General features: G+C 40.8%; 1 protein-coding gene across 1 annotated transcript; it reads right to left on the bottom strand.

Annotated features, from left to right (window-relative positions):
• nat16 (N-acetyltransferase 16) lies at positions 1–11,840 on the bottom strand. Its single transcript, XM_057853738.1, has 5 exons — positions 11,431–11,840; positions 1,413–1,638; positions 1,118–1,342; positions 730–1,055; positions 1–663 (listed from the first exon to the last, which is right to left on the bottom strand). Exons 2-5 carry the CDS (start codon positions 1,626–1,628, stop codon positions 435–437), a joined length of 996 nt encoding a protein of 331 aa, XP_057709721.1. The 5' UTR covers positions 1,629–1,638; positions 11,431–11,840; the 3' UTR covers positions 1–434.
• Between the last annotated feature and the right edge of the window lie 2,189 nt (positions 11,841–14,029).

The following is a 14,029-nucleotide window of genomic DNA, read 5'->3' as shown; positions in this document are numbered from 1 at the left end:
ACATGGCAAAAAAAAAATCGCCACATGGCAAAAAAAAATGCCACTTGGCAAAAAATTTTGACACATGGCAAAATTCATTTTGCCACATGCCAAATACCACTTTTGGTTCTCGCTGTCTCTCTGGAATACAAATTGCATTGATAGTCCAGAAAATACGGTAGTTGTCATAATTCTCTTGATGGTGAATTTAAAGTGCCTTAAAAGTTCTGCGCGTATCTGTATGAGCAGGTCTCTGCGGAAACAAAGTGCTCATAGGGTTGTTCTAGAATATGACAAAAAAAAACAATCACCTGCTTGGTCATCTACTCGCTAAGAAAAAATACATGAAATACTGCTTACACTAAGTATTCGAGTCTAACAATGGGGCGTAGATTGTTGGTGCTTTTCTAGTAGAGTTGGTAGGTTTGGTGTCCGAAGTAGACTCGGTCCTTGGGCTACATGACGTCAGATTCCACCACGCATTGCTCCGTGTACTCTTTGACGAGCTCCACGCAAAGGGCTTGGCGACAAAAGTCGGCCATGGGCTTCCAAAGGGGCGGGTCTAGGAACATCTGGCACATGACGTGACCCTTCAAGGTGGCCGTGTGGCGCTGCAGGTGGCTCAGGAACTGCTGGCGAACTAGATCAAGATCTTTGCCGAACATGTCGATGTTCAGGTAGTACCTGTCGGGAAACGAGCGGTTGTCAGTAATTTTCAAAGGAGGATTTGATACGGCGCTCCCTGCGTACCAGTCTTCTCCGATGGGGACCCTGAAGGGGAAGGTACACAGGCTTCCCACACTGGGCTTGGAGGCGTCGTCCACCATCCAGTCGATGTCTTTCTTCATCAGAATGGCCATGTTACCCGGCACGGGCTTAAAGGGCTGCCAGTCTTGAATGATGGTGGAGTTGGGGAGCACCCCCCGCATCAGGTCGCTGGTCAGAAAGAGCCGACGGACGGCATTGTGGTCCAGACGTATGGGGAATGATGCCGAATTTGGACATGTTTCTCCGCCGCTAATGTCAGAAAGTCGGCGCTTCAGGTCCTCGGCTCGGAAGCGCACAAGTAGGATACCCTGCAAGGAGGAAAGCCGAGCTCGCACCCGATCCGGACGGTTCGAATCGGGACCCGCCGTACCTGCTTGGTGATCACGCGATACTTCTGGAAGTCCTTGGACCCCAGCGGATCATCACGGGTCAGGCGACTGACTTTCACCTCAGGGTGTTTGGACTTGACCAGCTCAGAGCAAAATCGCAGCAGGACCCCTGCCACGCCCTTCCCCCTTTCCTGTGGGGCCACGCGGAGACCCTCCACTAGCATGGTTTCGCCTTCGTCGATCACGCAGACCGACTCGAGAGCAATCTGTCGGGTCAATCGTAAATTTGGTGCGGCACAATTTGTACAGTATTTGAGTAAACTTAAACACACGTACCACTTTTCCCTCCTTGCGGGCCAGGATGACGGTGCGGTTGCTTTCCTGCAGCCAGCTGCTGTACCTGGTGGGCAGGTAGTCCAGACCCCCGTAGATGTCCTGACTTATGGCCATGATGTCATCAAAGTCCTCCTCGGTGGCCACGCTGAACTGAAGGCCGTCTTGGGACAAGGACTCGGGTAGCTGCGGTGCACTCAGGCTGCTGTTAATCTTCATGGTGAAACAACTGGCCGGAGACAAAGCGGAGGAAAACGCCTCCGAGTGAGTGTTAGGCGAGGTGACAGTGATAGTCCCTCCTGGTCAAGGGCGTAGGTTTGCATTGGGACGGTAGGAACATAACACTACCAACTTTTCAGGATGCTGAAATTATCCCCACCAACTTTGAAGCAACCTTATTTGCATTATATAATGACTTCAGTTATATAGGTCTTGTCATATGCAGTAAGGATAGAATTGACCGGACCAATATTAAGTGAATTACAGTACTTTCATGATGTTCAGACTTACATTGACCCTTTTTCACTCGCTGAATGTGCCAGTCCATTTTTTTCCCTCAAACGCACATTTGATTGGCTGATGACTTCAAACCCCCCCCACTCACACACATACACACACATTCACAGCCCGATTGAAATACCGTATTGGCCCGAATATAAGACAGGGTTTTTTGCATTAAAATAAGACTGAAAAAGAGGGGGTCGTCTTTAGGGATGGGAATTGATACGATTCTTACGATTCCGATTCCATTATTGATATTGCTTATTTGATTCAATTCTTTATCGATTCTCTTATCGATTCTAATTTGGGTAAAAAGAAGAACATTAGGGTTGTTCCGATCATGTTTTTTTGCTCCCGATCCGATCCCGATCGTTTTAGTTTGAGTATCTGCCGATCCCGATATTTCCCGATCCGATTGCTTTTTTTTGCTCCCGATTCAATTCCAATCATTCCCGACAATTTTTCCCGATCATATACATTTTGGCAATGCATCAAGAAAAAAATGAATAAAACTCGGACGAATATATACATTCAACATACAGTACATAAGTCCTGTATTTGTTTATTATGACAATAAATCCTCAAGATGGCATTTACATTATTAACATTCTTTCTGTGAGAGGGATCCACGGATAGAAAGACTTGTGACTTTGTATATTGTGACTAAATATTGCCATCTAGTGTATTTGTTGAGCTTTCAGTAAATGATACTGCAGCCATTCAACCCAAATGCATGATGGGAAGAGGAACCATGACTGCCTAGTGTTACCAATTGATATATCTTCTCTGCGTTGGGAAATAACATAAGTTGTTAAGAAAAAGATCAGTTGCTACCTTGCTTCCCCACATTGCTTCCCATGATATTTCTACTCGTAGGGAAATGGATTGTAAGGCTTTGGCCTATTAAAAAAAGGCTCCAAAGGCTGCCAAAGTTCACTCATTTTACGCTGCCTTTTATCTCTCTAAATGGGTCAAACGGCGCCATTACAGATTGAGCGCGACAATGCGTGAGTGGGTCGTGCAACGCATGCATTAATTGTGTTAAATAATTAACGTGATACATTTTTTAAAAATTAATTACCGCCGTTATTGGGATAAATTTGATAACCCTACCTTAAGCCTAAACTAAAGACTCTGGATGAGTGTAACATATTATGTCTGTAACATTAAATGCAATTAGAAAACAATTTAATTAAAAAAAATATATATATATATATATATATATATATATATTTAAAAAAAAAGCATGGCCGATATTTTTTTGCCAATTCCGATACTTTGAAAATGACGTGATCGGGATCGGGACATCTCCAAAGAACATTTTAATTGGCATCAAGTTTTTTTAATCAGAAGTAGGGCTGCAGCTATTGATTATTTTAGTAGTCGATTAATCGATGAACTAGTTAGTTCGAATAATCTAGTCATCGGATAAGGAACATGAAGAATTGAAATACCTGAGCTGAGCCTCAAACAGTATTAAAAAAATGAGGCTAACTAAAATAGCAAAAGTCCGCTAGCTTAATTGCTATAAAATACTAATGGTTTTTTTTTCTTTTTTTTTTTTAATTTACAATGCTCTTAACAAATGGATCAGACACATTCCCACAAAAAACTGCTAAATATGCCTATAAACTAAATTATGAATGCATAAAAAAACTAGGGCTGTCAAACGATTAAAATTTTTAATCGAGTTAATTACAGCTTAAAAATTAATTAATCGTAATTAATCATAATTAATCGCAATTCAAACCATCAATAAAATATGCCATATTTTTCTGTAAATTATTGTTTGAATGCGAATTGATACGATTTTTACGATTCCAATTCCATTATTGATATTGCTTAATGATTCGATTCTTTATCGATTCTCTTCTCGATTTTAATTTGGATAAAAAGAAGAACATTTTAATTAGCATCAAGTTTTTTTAATCAGAAGTAGGGCTGCAGCTATCGATTATTTTAGTAGTCGATTAATCGATGAACTAGTTAGTTTGAATAATTTAGTAATCGGATAAGGAACATGAAAAATTAAACTACCTGAGCTGAGCCTCAAACAGTATTAAATAATGAGGCTAACTAAAATAGCAAATGTCCGCTAGCTTAATTGCTGTAAAATACTAATGTTTTTAACAAATTTTAACAAATGGTTCAGACACATTCCCACAAAAAACGGCTAAACTAGGGCTGTCAAACGATTACAATTTTTAATCAAGTTAATTACAGCTTAAAAATTAATCATAATTAATCGCAATTCAAACCATCTCTAAAATATGCCATATTTTTCTGTAAATTATTGTTGGAATGGAAAGATAAGACACAAGATGGATATATACATTCAACATACGGTACATAAGTACTGTATTTGTTTATTAAAACGATAAATCAACAAGATGGCATTAACATTAATAACATTCTGTTAAAGCGATCCATAGATAGAAAGACTTGTAGTTCTTAAAAGATAAATGTTAGTACAAGTTATAGAAATGTTATATTAAAACCCCTCCTAATGTTTTTGTTTTAACAAAATTTGTTAAATTTTCTATCAAAAAATAAACTAGTAGCCCGCCATTGTTGATGTCAATAATTACACAAAGCTAATGGGTGCTTAGGCCCATAAAATCAGTCGCACCCAAGCGCCAGCAGAGGGCGACAAAACTCCAAAAAACACAAGTAACAAGTAACATTGGACTGTGCTGTCATTTTAATCTGTTTGGGCGGGGCGTGTGCGTTAATTGCGTCAAATATTTTAACGTGATTAATTAAAAACATTAATTACCGCACGTTAACGCGATAATTTTGACAGCCTTAAAAAAAAACATGAGCTAAAACAAAAACTTAGCTTACCTTGGTCTTAACAAGCTTACGTTGGTCTTAACAGGGAGCAGTTGGATTTTTCCATGTGAAATGAGGCAGACCAGAGGGCAGTGTATCCACCCTAATCAATAAAACTAAATGCAAACACTTTAAAAATAAACCATTACAACGCCACTATAATTAAACGAATACTCGAAGCAATAAAATTTACTTTGAATATTTGTTTCTAATCGAATACTCAAATTAATCGATTAACAATTCTTTTGCAGAAAAATAAGGGTGTCTGCTCTTTCAGGAAAGATACGTGATCTTTCTGGACTTATAGTGTCTACAGCAGTGGAGAACACAGAAGTTACGTGATGTAATTCCTGCTGGTTGGAATTGATATGAGAATCGTTAGACAAACTGCCAAACGATTCCATGGAATTGAAACACTCGGATCCGGTTCTTGATAGGAACCGGTTCTTGATTCGCTTGCCTAGTCGTCTTATATTCGCAGTCTAGACATTATATCCATTCACGACGCTAGATGGTGCAAAATATCATTGAAGCGATGTTCTGTCATGACAGATCTCAGCTACTCAAGTTTAACCAGTTTGCATTATTTTATTGCAATGTTTTTCCTTATTCAGATTTGTTTCAAGACTACAGTTACAGTTAGACTTCACTTTGATGGTTAATGCAGTTATTGCAATTTTGTTGTTTTATCACAATAGATTGGTTTGATTACAATTTTATATTATATAATAATTTCAAAAACCAGAAGCCATTCAATTACGAATGTGATTGCACTTTAGTTTACATACTTGAATGTTCAGATATTAAGATTTGAATGAGGCCAAATAAAATGCTTTTTCTCTCAAATATATTGTTATAATTATTTGTTTCGGATGTACTGCAATTATTTTCTGTATAAAAATTAATTTGGTGTTCAAAAAGTCTTTTTTTCAAACTTGAGTCTTGAAAAAGAGGGGGTTGTCTTATAATCAGGGCCGTCTTATATTCAGGCCAATACGGTATAACATGCCGCCTCCTCTGCCCCCATCGAAGACGAGGGATATTAGAAGTTGTTTTTTTTCAGCCAGCAGCAGCAGCAGCCACTGTAAGTAATGTAAAAATACGTCAATGTTGTGGAGGTGGGGAACACACCACTAATTTTGTTACTGAAAATCCGACCGACATCAGAGTTAGCGTAACATTAATCGGTGTGAATTTCTCGAACTCAAAGAGGAAGCTGCTTTGAGAGAAATATCCTCCTGTATGGAGGTTAATTAAGGTTAATTAAACTGTAAGATTTTTAGTGAACTAAGGATTAACCCCTTGTAGATAGTTAATTGATTATTAACAAGTTTATATTTCTTGTAAATGTTAATTTAATTTGTGTTCAAATATTGCAATTTGAATTTGCTAATGAAATCCAGACATTTTTTGGGAAGTTTTCTAAATGTTGCTTTTGTAGTTTTTGAAAACAAAGGTTTAAATCGAACAGTGTATCACCTGAACCAATACACATGAAAGTTAGTATAAGTCAATACAGATTTATTTTGCATTGATCATTAAGCCTATCAATTAAATATGTTCAAATTGTTAAGAAATGTAGCCCTGATCCCTGTTCACCCAGTCTGTTTGGTCTTATACAGTGGGGCAAATAAGTATTTAGTCAACCACTAATTGTGCAAGTTCTCCCACTTGAAAATATTAGAGAGGTCTGTAATTGTCAACATGAGTAAACCTCAACCATGAGAGACAGAATGTGGAAAAAAACAGAAAATCACATTGTTTGATTGACCAAAAGTTCATCTCGATACTTTGTTATGTACCCTTTGTTGGCAATAACGGAGGCCAAACAGTTTCTGTAACTCTTCACAAGCTTTTCACACACTGTTGCTGGTATTTTGGCCCTTCCCTCCATGCAGATCTCCTCTAGAGCAGTGATGTTTTGGGGCTGTCGTTGGGCAACAAGGACTTTCAACTCCATCCACAGCCACGTTTCATCTTCAATGCCCTCGCTGATGGAAGGAGATTTTCACTCAAAGTCTCTCGATACATGGCCCCATTCATTCTTTCCTTTACACAGATCAGTCGTCCTGGTCCCTTTGCAGAAAAACAGCCCCAAAGCATGATGTTTCCACCCCCATGCTTCACAGTGGGTATGGTGTTCTTCGGATGCAATTCAGTATTCTTTCTCCTCCAAACACAAGAAGCCTTGTTTCTACCAAAAAAATTATATTTTGGTTTCATCTGACCATAACACATTCTCCCAGTCCTCTTCTGGATCACCCAAATGCTCTCTAGCGAACCGCAGACAGGCCTGGACGTGTACTTTCTTCAGCAGGGGGACAAGTCTGGCAGTGCAGAATTCGAGTCCGTGGCGGAGCATTGTGTTACTGATAGTAGCCTTTGTTACTGTGGTCCCACCTCTCTGTAGGTCATTCACTAGGTCCCCCCGTGTGGTTCTGGGAATTTTGCTCACCGTTCTTATCATTTTGACGCCATGGGGTGAGATCTTGCATGGAGCCCCAGATCGACGGAGATTATCAGTGGTCTTGTATGTCTTCCATTTTCTAATAATTGCTCCCACTGTTGATTTCTTTACACCAAGCGTTTTACCTATTGCAGATTCAGTCTTCCCAGCCTGGTGCAGGTCTACAATTTTGTCTCTGGTGTCCTTCGACAGCTCTTTGGTCTTGGTCAGAGTGGAGTTTGGAGTGTGACTGACTGACATTGTGGACGGGTGTCTTTTATACCGATAATGAGTTAAAACAGGTGCCATTAATACAGGTAACGAGTGGAGCCTCGCTAGAAGGGCCCAAGTACACCAGATGCATGATTGTTGCGGTTCCAGTCAGATTCTGGTAAAAAATAGCCCCGGAGCCAATCCGTTCCCATCATATCCTATTGTTCAACGTATACCAGCCGCGTCAGTGCTCCGGATCGACTGCGAACCACCTCCGGCATGCCGCATGCCCGCCGGATGGTATAGGCTACTTTCTATTTTTGACGGACACGCATCTGACAAAATGGGCGGAGCTGGGCCTGAGGTCAAAATCCCAGGTGTCTAATCACGGTTTAAACACGAGCGAAGATGGTTGATGAGCGCTTCATCATGGAGGTGGAAAGTGGAAAGTCAGAAAGTAATATACAGTGCCTTGCAAAAGTATTCGCCCCCCTTGAAACTTGCAACCTTTCGCCACATTTCAGGCTTCAAACATAAAGATATAAAATTTAAATTTTTTGTATAGAATCAACAACAAGTGGGCCACAATCGTGAAGTGGAACAAAATTTATTGGATAATTTAAACTTTTTTAACAAATAAAAAACTGAAAAGTGGGGCGTGCAATATTATTCGGCCCCCTTGCGTTAATACTTTGTAGCGCCACCTTTTGCTCCAATTACAGCTGCAAGTCGCTTGAGGTATGTTTCTATCAGTTTTGCACATCGAGAGACTGACATTCTAGCCCATTCTTCCTTGCAAAACAGCTCGAGCTCAGTGAGGTTGGATGGAGAGTGTTTGTGAACAGCAGTCTTCAGCTCTTTCCACAGATTCTCGATTGGATTCAGGTCTGGACTTTGACTTGGCCATTCTAACACCTGGATACGTTTATTTTTGAACCATTCCATTGTAGATTTGGCTTCATGTTTTGGATCATTGTCCTGTTGGAAGATAAATCTCCGTCCCAGTCTCAGGTCTTGTGCAGATGCCAACAGGTTTTCTTCCAGAATGTTCCTGTATTTGGCTGCATCCATCTTCCCGCCAATTTGAACCATCTTCCCTGTCCCTGCTGAAGAAAAGCAGGCCCAAACCATGATGCTGCCACCACCATGTTTGACAGTGGGGATGGTGTGTTCAGGGTGATGAGCTGTGTTGCTTTTACGCCAAACATATCGTTTTGCATTGTGGCCAAAAAGTTCAATTTTGGTTTCATCTGACCAGAGCACCTCCTTCCACATGTTTGGTGTGTCTCCCAGGTGGCTTGTGGCAAACTTTAAACGAGACTTTTTATGGATATCTTTGAGAAATGGCTTTCTTCTTACCACTCTTCCATAAAGGCCAGATTTGTGCAGTGTACGACTGATTGTTGTCCTATGGACAGACTCTCCCGCCTCAGCTGTAGATCTCTGCAGTTCATCCAGAGTGATCATGGGCCTCTTGGCTGCATCTCTGATCAGTTTTCTCCTTGTTTGAGAAGAAAGTTTGGAAGGACGGCCGGGTCTTGGTAGATTTCCAGTGGTCTGATGCTCCTTCCATTTCAATATGATGGCTTGCACAGTGCTCCTTGAGATGTTTAAAGCTTGGGAAATCTTTTTGTATCCAAATCCGGCTTTAAACTTCTCCACAACAGTATCTCGGACCTGCCTGGTGTGTTCCTTGGTTTTCATAATGCTCTCCGCACTTTAAACAGAACCCTGAGACTATCACAGAGCAGGTGCATTTATACGGAGACTTGATTACACACAGGTGGATTCTATTTATCATCATCGGTCATTTAGGACAACATTGGATCATTCAGAGATCCTCACTGAACTTCTGGAGTGAGTTTGCTGCACTGAAAGTAAAGGGGCCGAATAATATTGCACGCCCCACTTTTCAGTTTTTTATTTGTTAAAAAAGTTTAAATTATCCAATAAATGTTGTTCCACTTCACGATTGTGTCCCACTTGTTGTTGATTCTTGACAAAAAAATTAAATTTCATATCTTTATGTATGAAGCCTGAAATGTGGCGAAAGGTTGCAAGATTCAAGTGGGCCGAATACTTTTGCAAGGCACTGTACGATGCAGCAGATCGTTATCATAAGGACAGCATTAAAAGCGAAGCTGCAAGGTGTCCTATTATGTGTGTTTTTCTGGCAATGATATCAAACACACGGCGTGCTGACAAATTTTAGCGAAAAAAAAAAAAAAAGCAGCGTATCTGGAAGTGGTTCCACTGCAGAAATTCTTGTGCCCGGCGCACACACAATGTCGGTTTGTATACAGAGTCGAGGAGGAAAAGTACGAAAGAGAAGAAAGAAACACCCCCAATTTCGACCTGGTGGTCTATTCAAGACGTTTCTCTTTCTTTCCTAAATTTCATTTGACTCTTCATAGAAAAAACAAGGAATCTGCAGTGTTGAGATACCAATTCCAAGTACGCTGTTTTTTAGTTCGTGTAGTATAGAATTCGCAATCAATTTTATAAATATTACAGATTATTTAACAGTTGTTTATAACAGCTCTATGAGATGTTATGTGCCATAAATTTTAAATGTGCACAAAGATATAAACCCACCGACACAACCAAGGGCATAATAGCCCCCCTTCCCCCCACACACGGAGCCCTGATCTCAACATGATGCAGTCAATCTGGAATTACGAGACAGACACAACTCAAATATTGTAGTGTTGCCGGGGCTGTCATCGGTGGGTTAATTTATGCACCAACGCGGGGCTGTCATTGGTATGCTGGTGCACCAGCGCGACGCTCCGATTGGTGTACTAGATGGCGTCAGTGTATATAGTTGTTGTTTTTGCATTGGTTAGGTGGCGGCAAGCTAATAAAGAAAAAGAGCAAAAAGGCGTTGAAGCTCGTGTGTTGTTTTCGCAGCCAAACTTCCGCTTAGCAAACATTACAATATCTACATGCAAGGAAATGCTTCTCTGATGAGTACAGACTCCATGTGTTTGTCGTTGTTTTAAATGCACATTATCGCGCGCGATCACGCGAGAGCTCACGAGGGGATGGAGTTGGCGGACCGCAGCCGTGCGCAGCCGGTATGATTTGCTTGTTTTTGACGTACTGCGTGGCACACAGTCAACACTGAACCGGACCGGAACCGCAACGATCATGCATCTGGTGTACTTGGGCCCGAAGACCTTACACCTCTTTGACAGCCAGAAATCTTGCTTATTTGTAGGTGACCAAATACTTATTTTCCACTCTAATTTGGAAATAAATTATTTTAAAATCAAGCAATGTGATTTTGTTTTTTTCCCCACATTCTGTCTCTCATGGTTGAGGTTTACCCATGTTGACAATTACAGGCCTCTCTAATCTTTTCAAGAAGGAGAACTTGCACAATTGGTGGTTGACTAAATACTTATTTGCCCCACTGTAAATGTCCCATCCCCAGCAAAAAGTGTACATGCAGGTTATGCTGTTATATCATCCCTACCAATGTTGAGACCAAATCTACGCCCTTGCTCCTAGTCTAAATATCGCCGTCAATGGCAATCGATATTTTTGCTTATGGAAAAACATTACAGTGTCTCTTTAATTTTTTTGTGGTAATATACAGAAGTTACGTTGTGGTCAATGTAAAAACAGCTATTTTTTTTAACACCCTCAATGGCAGTCAATGAGTTAATCATACACTGAAGTTGACGGAAGCACTTGAACGTCACGTTCAATTGAATTGACACTTGCGCTTCGTTCCGAAACGCCAATTTCACGCAAACGTGACCCTGTTGTTTTACCACGCACACCGATGCATCATCAGCATCAGCATCACCGGGGCTCCTCCACTAACATCCCCCTTGCAAATATGTCGTCAGAGCGGAAAAACATGTCCGCTCGCGTGCGGATGCGAAAAGATTCCACAGCATATACGTATACGCACAAATCCAGTGAGTGAAGCGGCTCGCAAATAGGACGCACAGAAAGCACCGCTCGGCCGCCGGGCGTCATCGGATTCATCCCGGAGCCGATGAGGCAAAACGGACTTACCAAAAGATGAGACTCGCTATTTGCGGATGGTGGAGGTCGCGGATGGTGGACGCTTTAGCGATGAAAAGACGACGCGGCTGCGGGATCGAGGCGCTCTAGCCCCGCCCCTCCCAGTTGTCCGCGTCGAGCCAACTGGAGGAGCCTACTGGACTCACTGGCGAAGGCCAGAGCACCCTACTTGCCCCCCTCTGCCTGCTTTTCCTTGGATACTGCATGCATGTGCGTGGAATTCCAAGCAGTACGAACTCACCAGTCAGGAAATACTGCGCCCCAAAAAATTTAAAAAACAATCATATTCGTATAGCAGTCTGAATGTGTTACGTGTGACACCGAATTGCGGTGTCGATACGATGTGCAGTCGGGCCGTTGTGTACAAATCGATTGGAAAAGTCATTCGTTTCATTACCGCTTCTCCTGCATTGCTCACGTGATTACACTTGAACACCCTCAACTGGAAACAGGATTTTTTTTAATATAACACTTTTTCATATCATTCATTTTTAAAAACATTTGAGTGCAAAATACCCGTGCAATATTTGTTTTGTCGGGTTCGACTAAAGGAATTTAATTTTCCACATGGTTGTTGACAGTCCTGTGGATTTACCTGTTGATTTTAAGTAGTGCTGCAATGATTAATCGATTAACTCGAGTAATTTGATTAGAAAAACAGTTTCGACTCAAATTAGAGTGACGTTGTAATGATTTGTTTTGAAAGTGTTTAGTTTAATATTTAGTTTTATTGACTTGGGTGGATACATATTAGTGAATATGCCATAACTCGTCAAACATGGCTGAATCCAGCTGCTCCCTGTAAAGACCAACATAAGATCTTTTTTTTTTTTTTGTTATTGCCAGAGGCGTACCAAGGGTCCCCAGGGAACAAGCAACATGGGGCCATTCAAGCGTGTGCAAGTAAGGGGGATAGTTGGACTTGGAGCAATAGCATATTTAATAAAAGTATAATAACACTTCGGTCTCATAAATCGCTTTTTAGGACACTCAAAGTGCCCGGGTTCTACTACATTAGAACACAAAACTACAGTTACATAGTACACTCACCGCTGTCTTGCTTCCTTTTCTTCTCTTCTGCTTTTTTCCCCTTGTTTTGTCGCTTCCAGAAGGATAACTTCTCTTAAATTTGGATATACGCCAATTAAGAAAAAGCCAACTCTCCGCTCAGTCTTGGTCACGTGAGGGAGGGGGGGGGGGGTGTAGAGCGAGTGAAGGGGCCCCGTCAGGGAACTCAGACACAAGGCTTTCACTGGCACTGTCGCACTTGTCGCTCCGACAGTGCAGTAAAGCTGCGTTTGCTAAATCTGTTGGCCCTCTGGGGGCCCTAGGCAATTGCCTGGTTTGCCTAATGGGACGCGACCCCTCTGGTTAGAGCTAATACGTTTGTTTATGCATTCGTTAAGTAGTTTAGAAGTATAATGAGCAGTTTTTTGTGGGAATATGTGAACGATTTGTGATGAGCAATGGAAAAAAGTTAGCATTTAATCGCATTTAAGCTAGCGGAGTTATGCTATGTAAGTTAGCCAATTGTTCTTATGTTGTACAAAGAATCCTCATTTATTTTTTATATATTTTGAGGCTAACCTCAGGTATTTTAATTTATTTTTAAATCTGTTTATTGTTCTTGTGAAATGAAAACGGAATTCTGCGTCGTTTGAAGAAACACTTAGGAATTTTATTTCGTATTCGCATCTAATGCTCTTTTGAAAGTGCCATTTTAGCTAGCCAAAATAAATATTACTGTAAGCATAACTTGTTTATTTGTTTAACATATCCTAATATTTATCCTGCAACGTATTAAATGTTCGTAATCCTATTCTTCGATTATTCGAACTAACTAATCCGAGGGTGTAGGTTTGGGCTCAACATTAGTAGGGACAATAAAACAGCATAACATGCATGTGCACTTTTTGCTGGGGATGGGACATTAATAAGACAAAACAGATTGGGCAAACGGGGGTCAGGGCTACATTTCTCATGAAAATGAACCTTATTAATTTATATGCTAACTGATCATTGCAAAATAAATCTGTATTGAGTTATAAAAGTGCTTCACAATTATTTTCTGTAACGCCCCTCATAGGAAGACACTATGGGCTCATGCCGCGGTCCTCATGGGAAACGCAATATTTAAATAACTACCTCTTTTGTCCACCAGCGTCGCTAAAATCGACCAAAACTGAATAGTTACCAAGTGTTGCTTTAAGACCACATAAACAAAACAAAAATGAAAATTGGGTAGAAGCGGGTAAACCTCGGTTCATTACATTTCTCACAGTTTCATTAACGTCAACAGCAGAAAATACATATAAAAGTGGAGGACACTTCTCTCTAAACAGCTTCCAACTCAAGTTTTGCAAGTTAGCCAATTTACACAGTTTAATGTTATGCAAACTCTGATGCAAATTGTAGCAACATTTCATTAGCAAAATTAGTGGTGTGTTCCCCACCTACATATCACTGACATATTTTTACATTACTTACAGTGGCTGCTGCTGGCTGGAAAAAAAAAACTTCTAATATCCCGCAGATGAGGCATATGTTGGCAACATGTCTTATTTTTGTCATCAGCCAATCAAATGTGAGT

This window comes from Corythoichthys intestinalis, chromosome 13 (assembly GCF_030265065.1).
Source record: "Corythoichthys intestinalis isolate RoL2023-P3 chromosome 13, ASM3026506v1, whole genome shotgun sequence".
NCBI classification, from domain to species: Eukaryota; Metazoa; Chordata; class Actinopteri; order Syngnathiformes; family Syngnathidae; genus Corythoichthys; species Corythoichthys intestinalis.
Note: the sequence above shows the minus strand (reverse complement) of the source record. Positions and strands in the feature narration are given on the sequence as shown.

Bases quoted from the DNA above. Each gene is read 5' to 3' on its own strand.
- nat16 (XM_057853738.1), bottom strand. From the start codon at position 1,628: ATGAAGATTAACAGCAGCCTGAGTGCACCGCAGCTACCCGAGTCCTTG. The intron at 1,343-1,412 runs GTACGTGTGTTT...TTGACCCGACAG, and splicing joins CCCGCAAGGAGGGAAAAGTG to ATTGCTCTCGAGTCGGTCTG. The intron at 664-729 runs GTACGCAGGGAG...GTTTCCCGACAG, and splicing joins GTCCCCATCGGAGAAGACTG to GTACTACCTGAACATCGACA.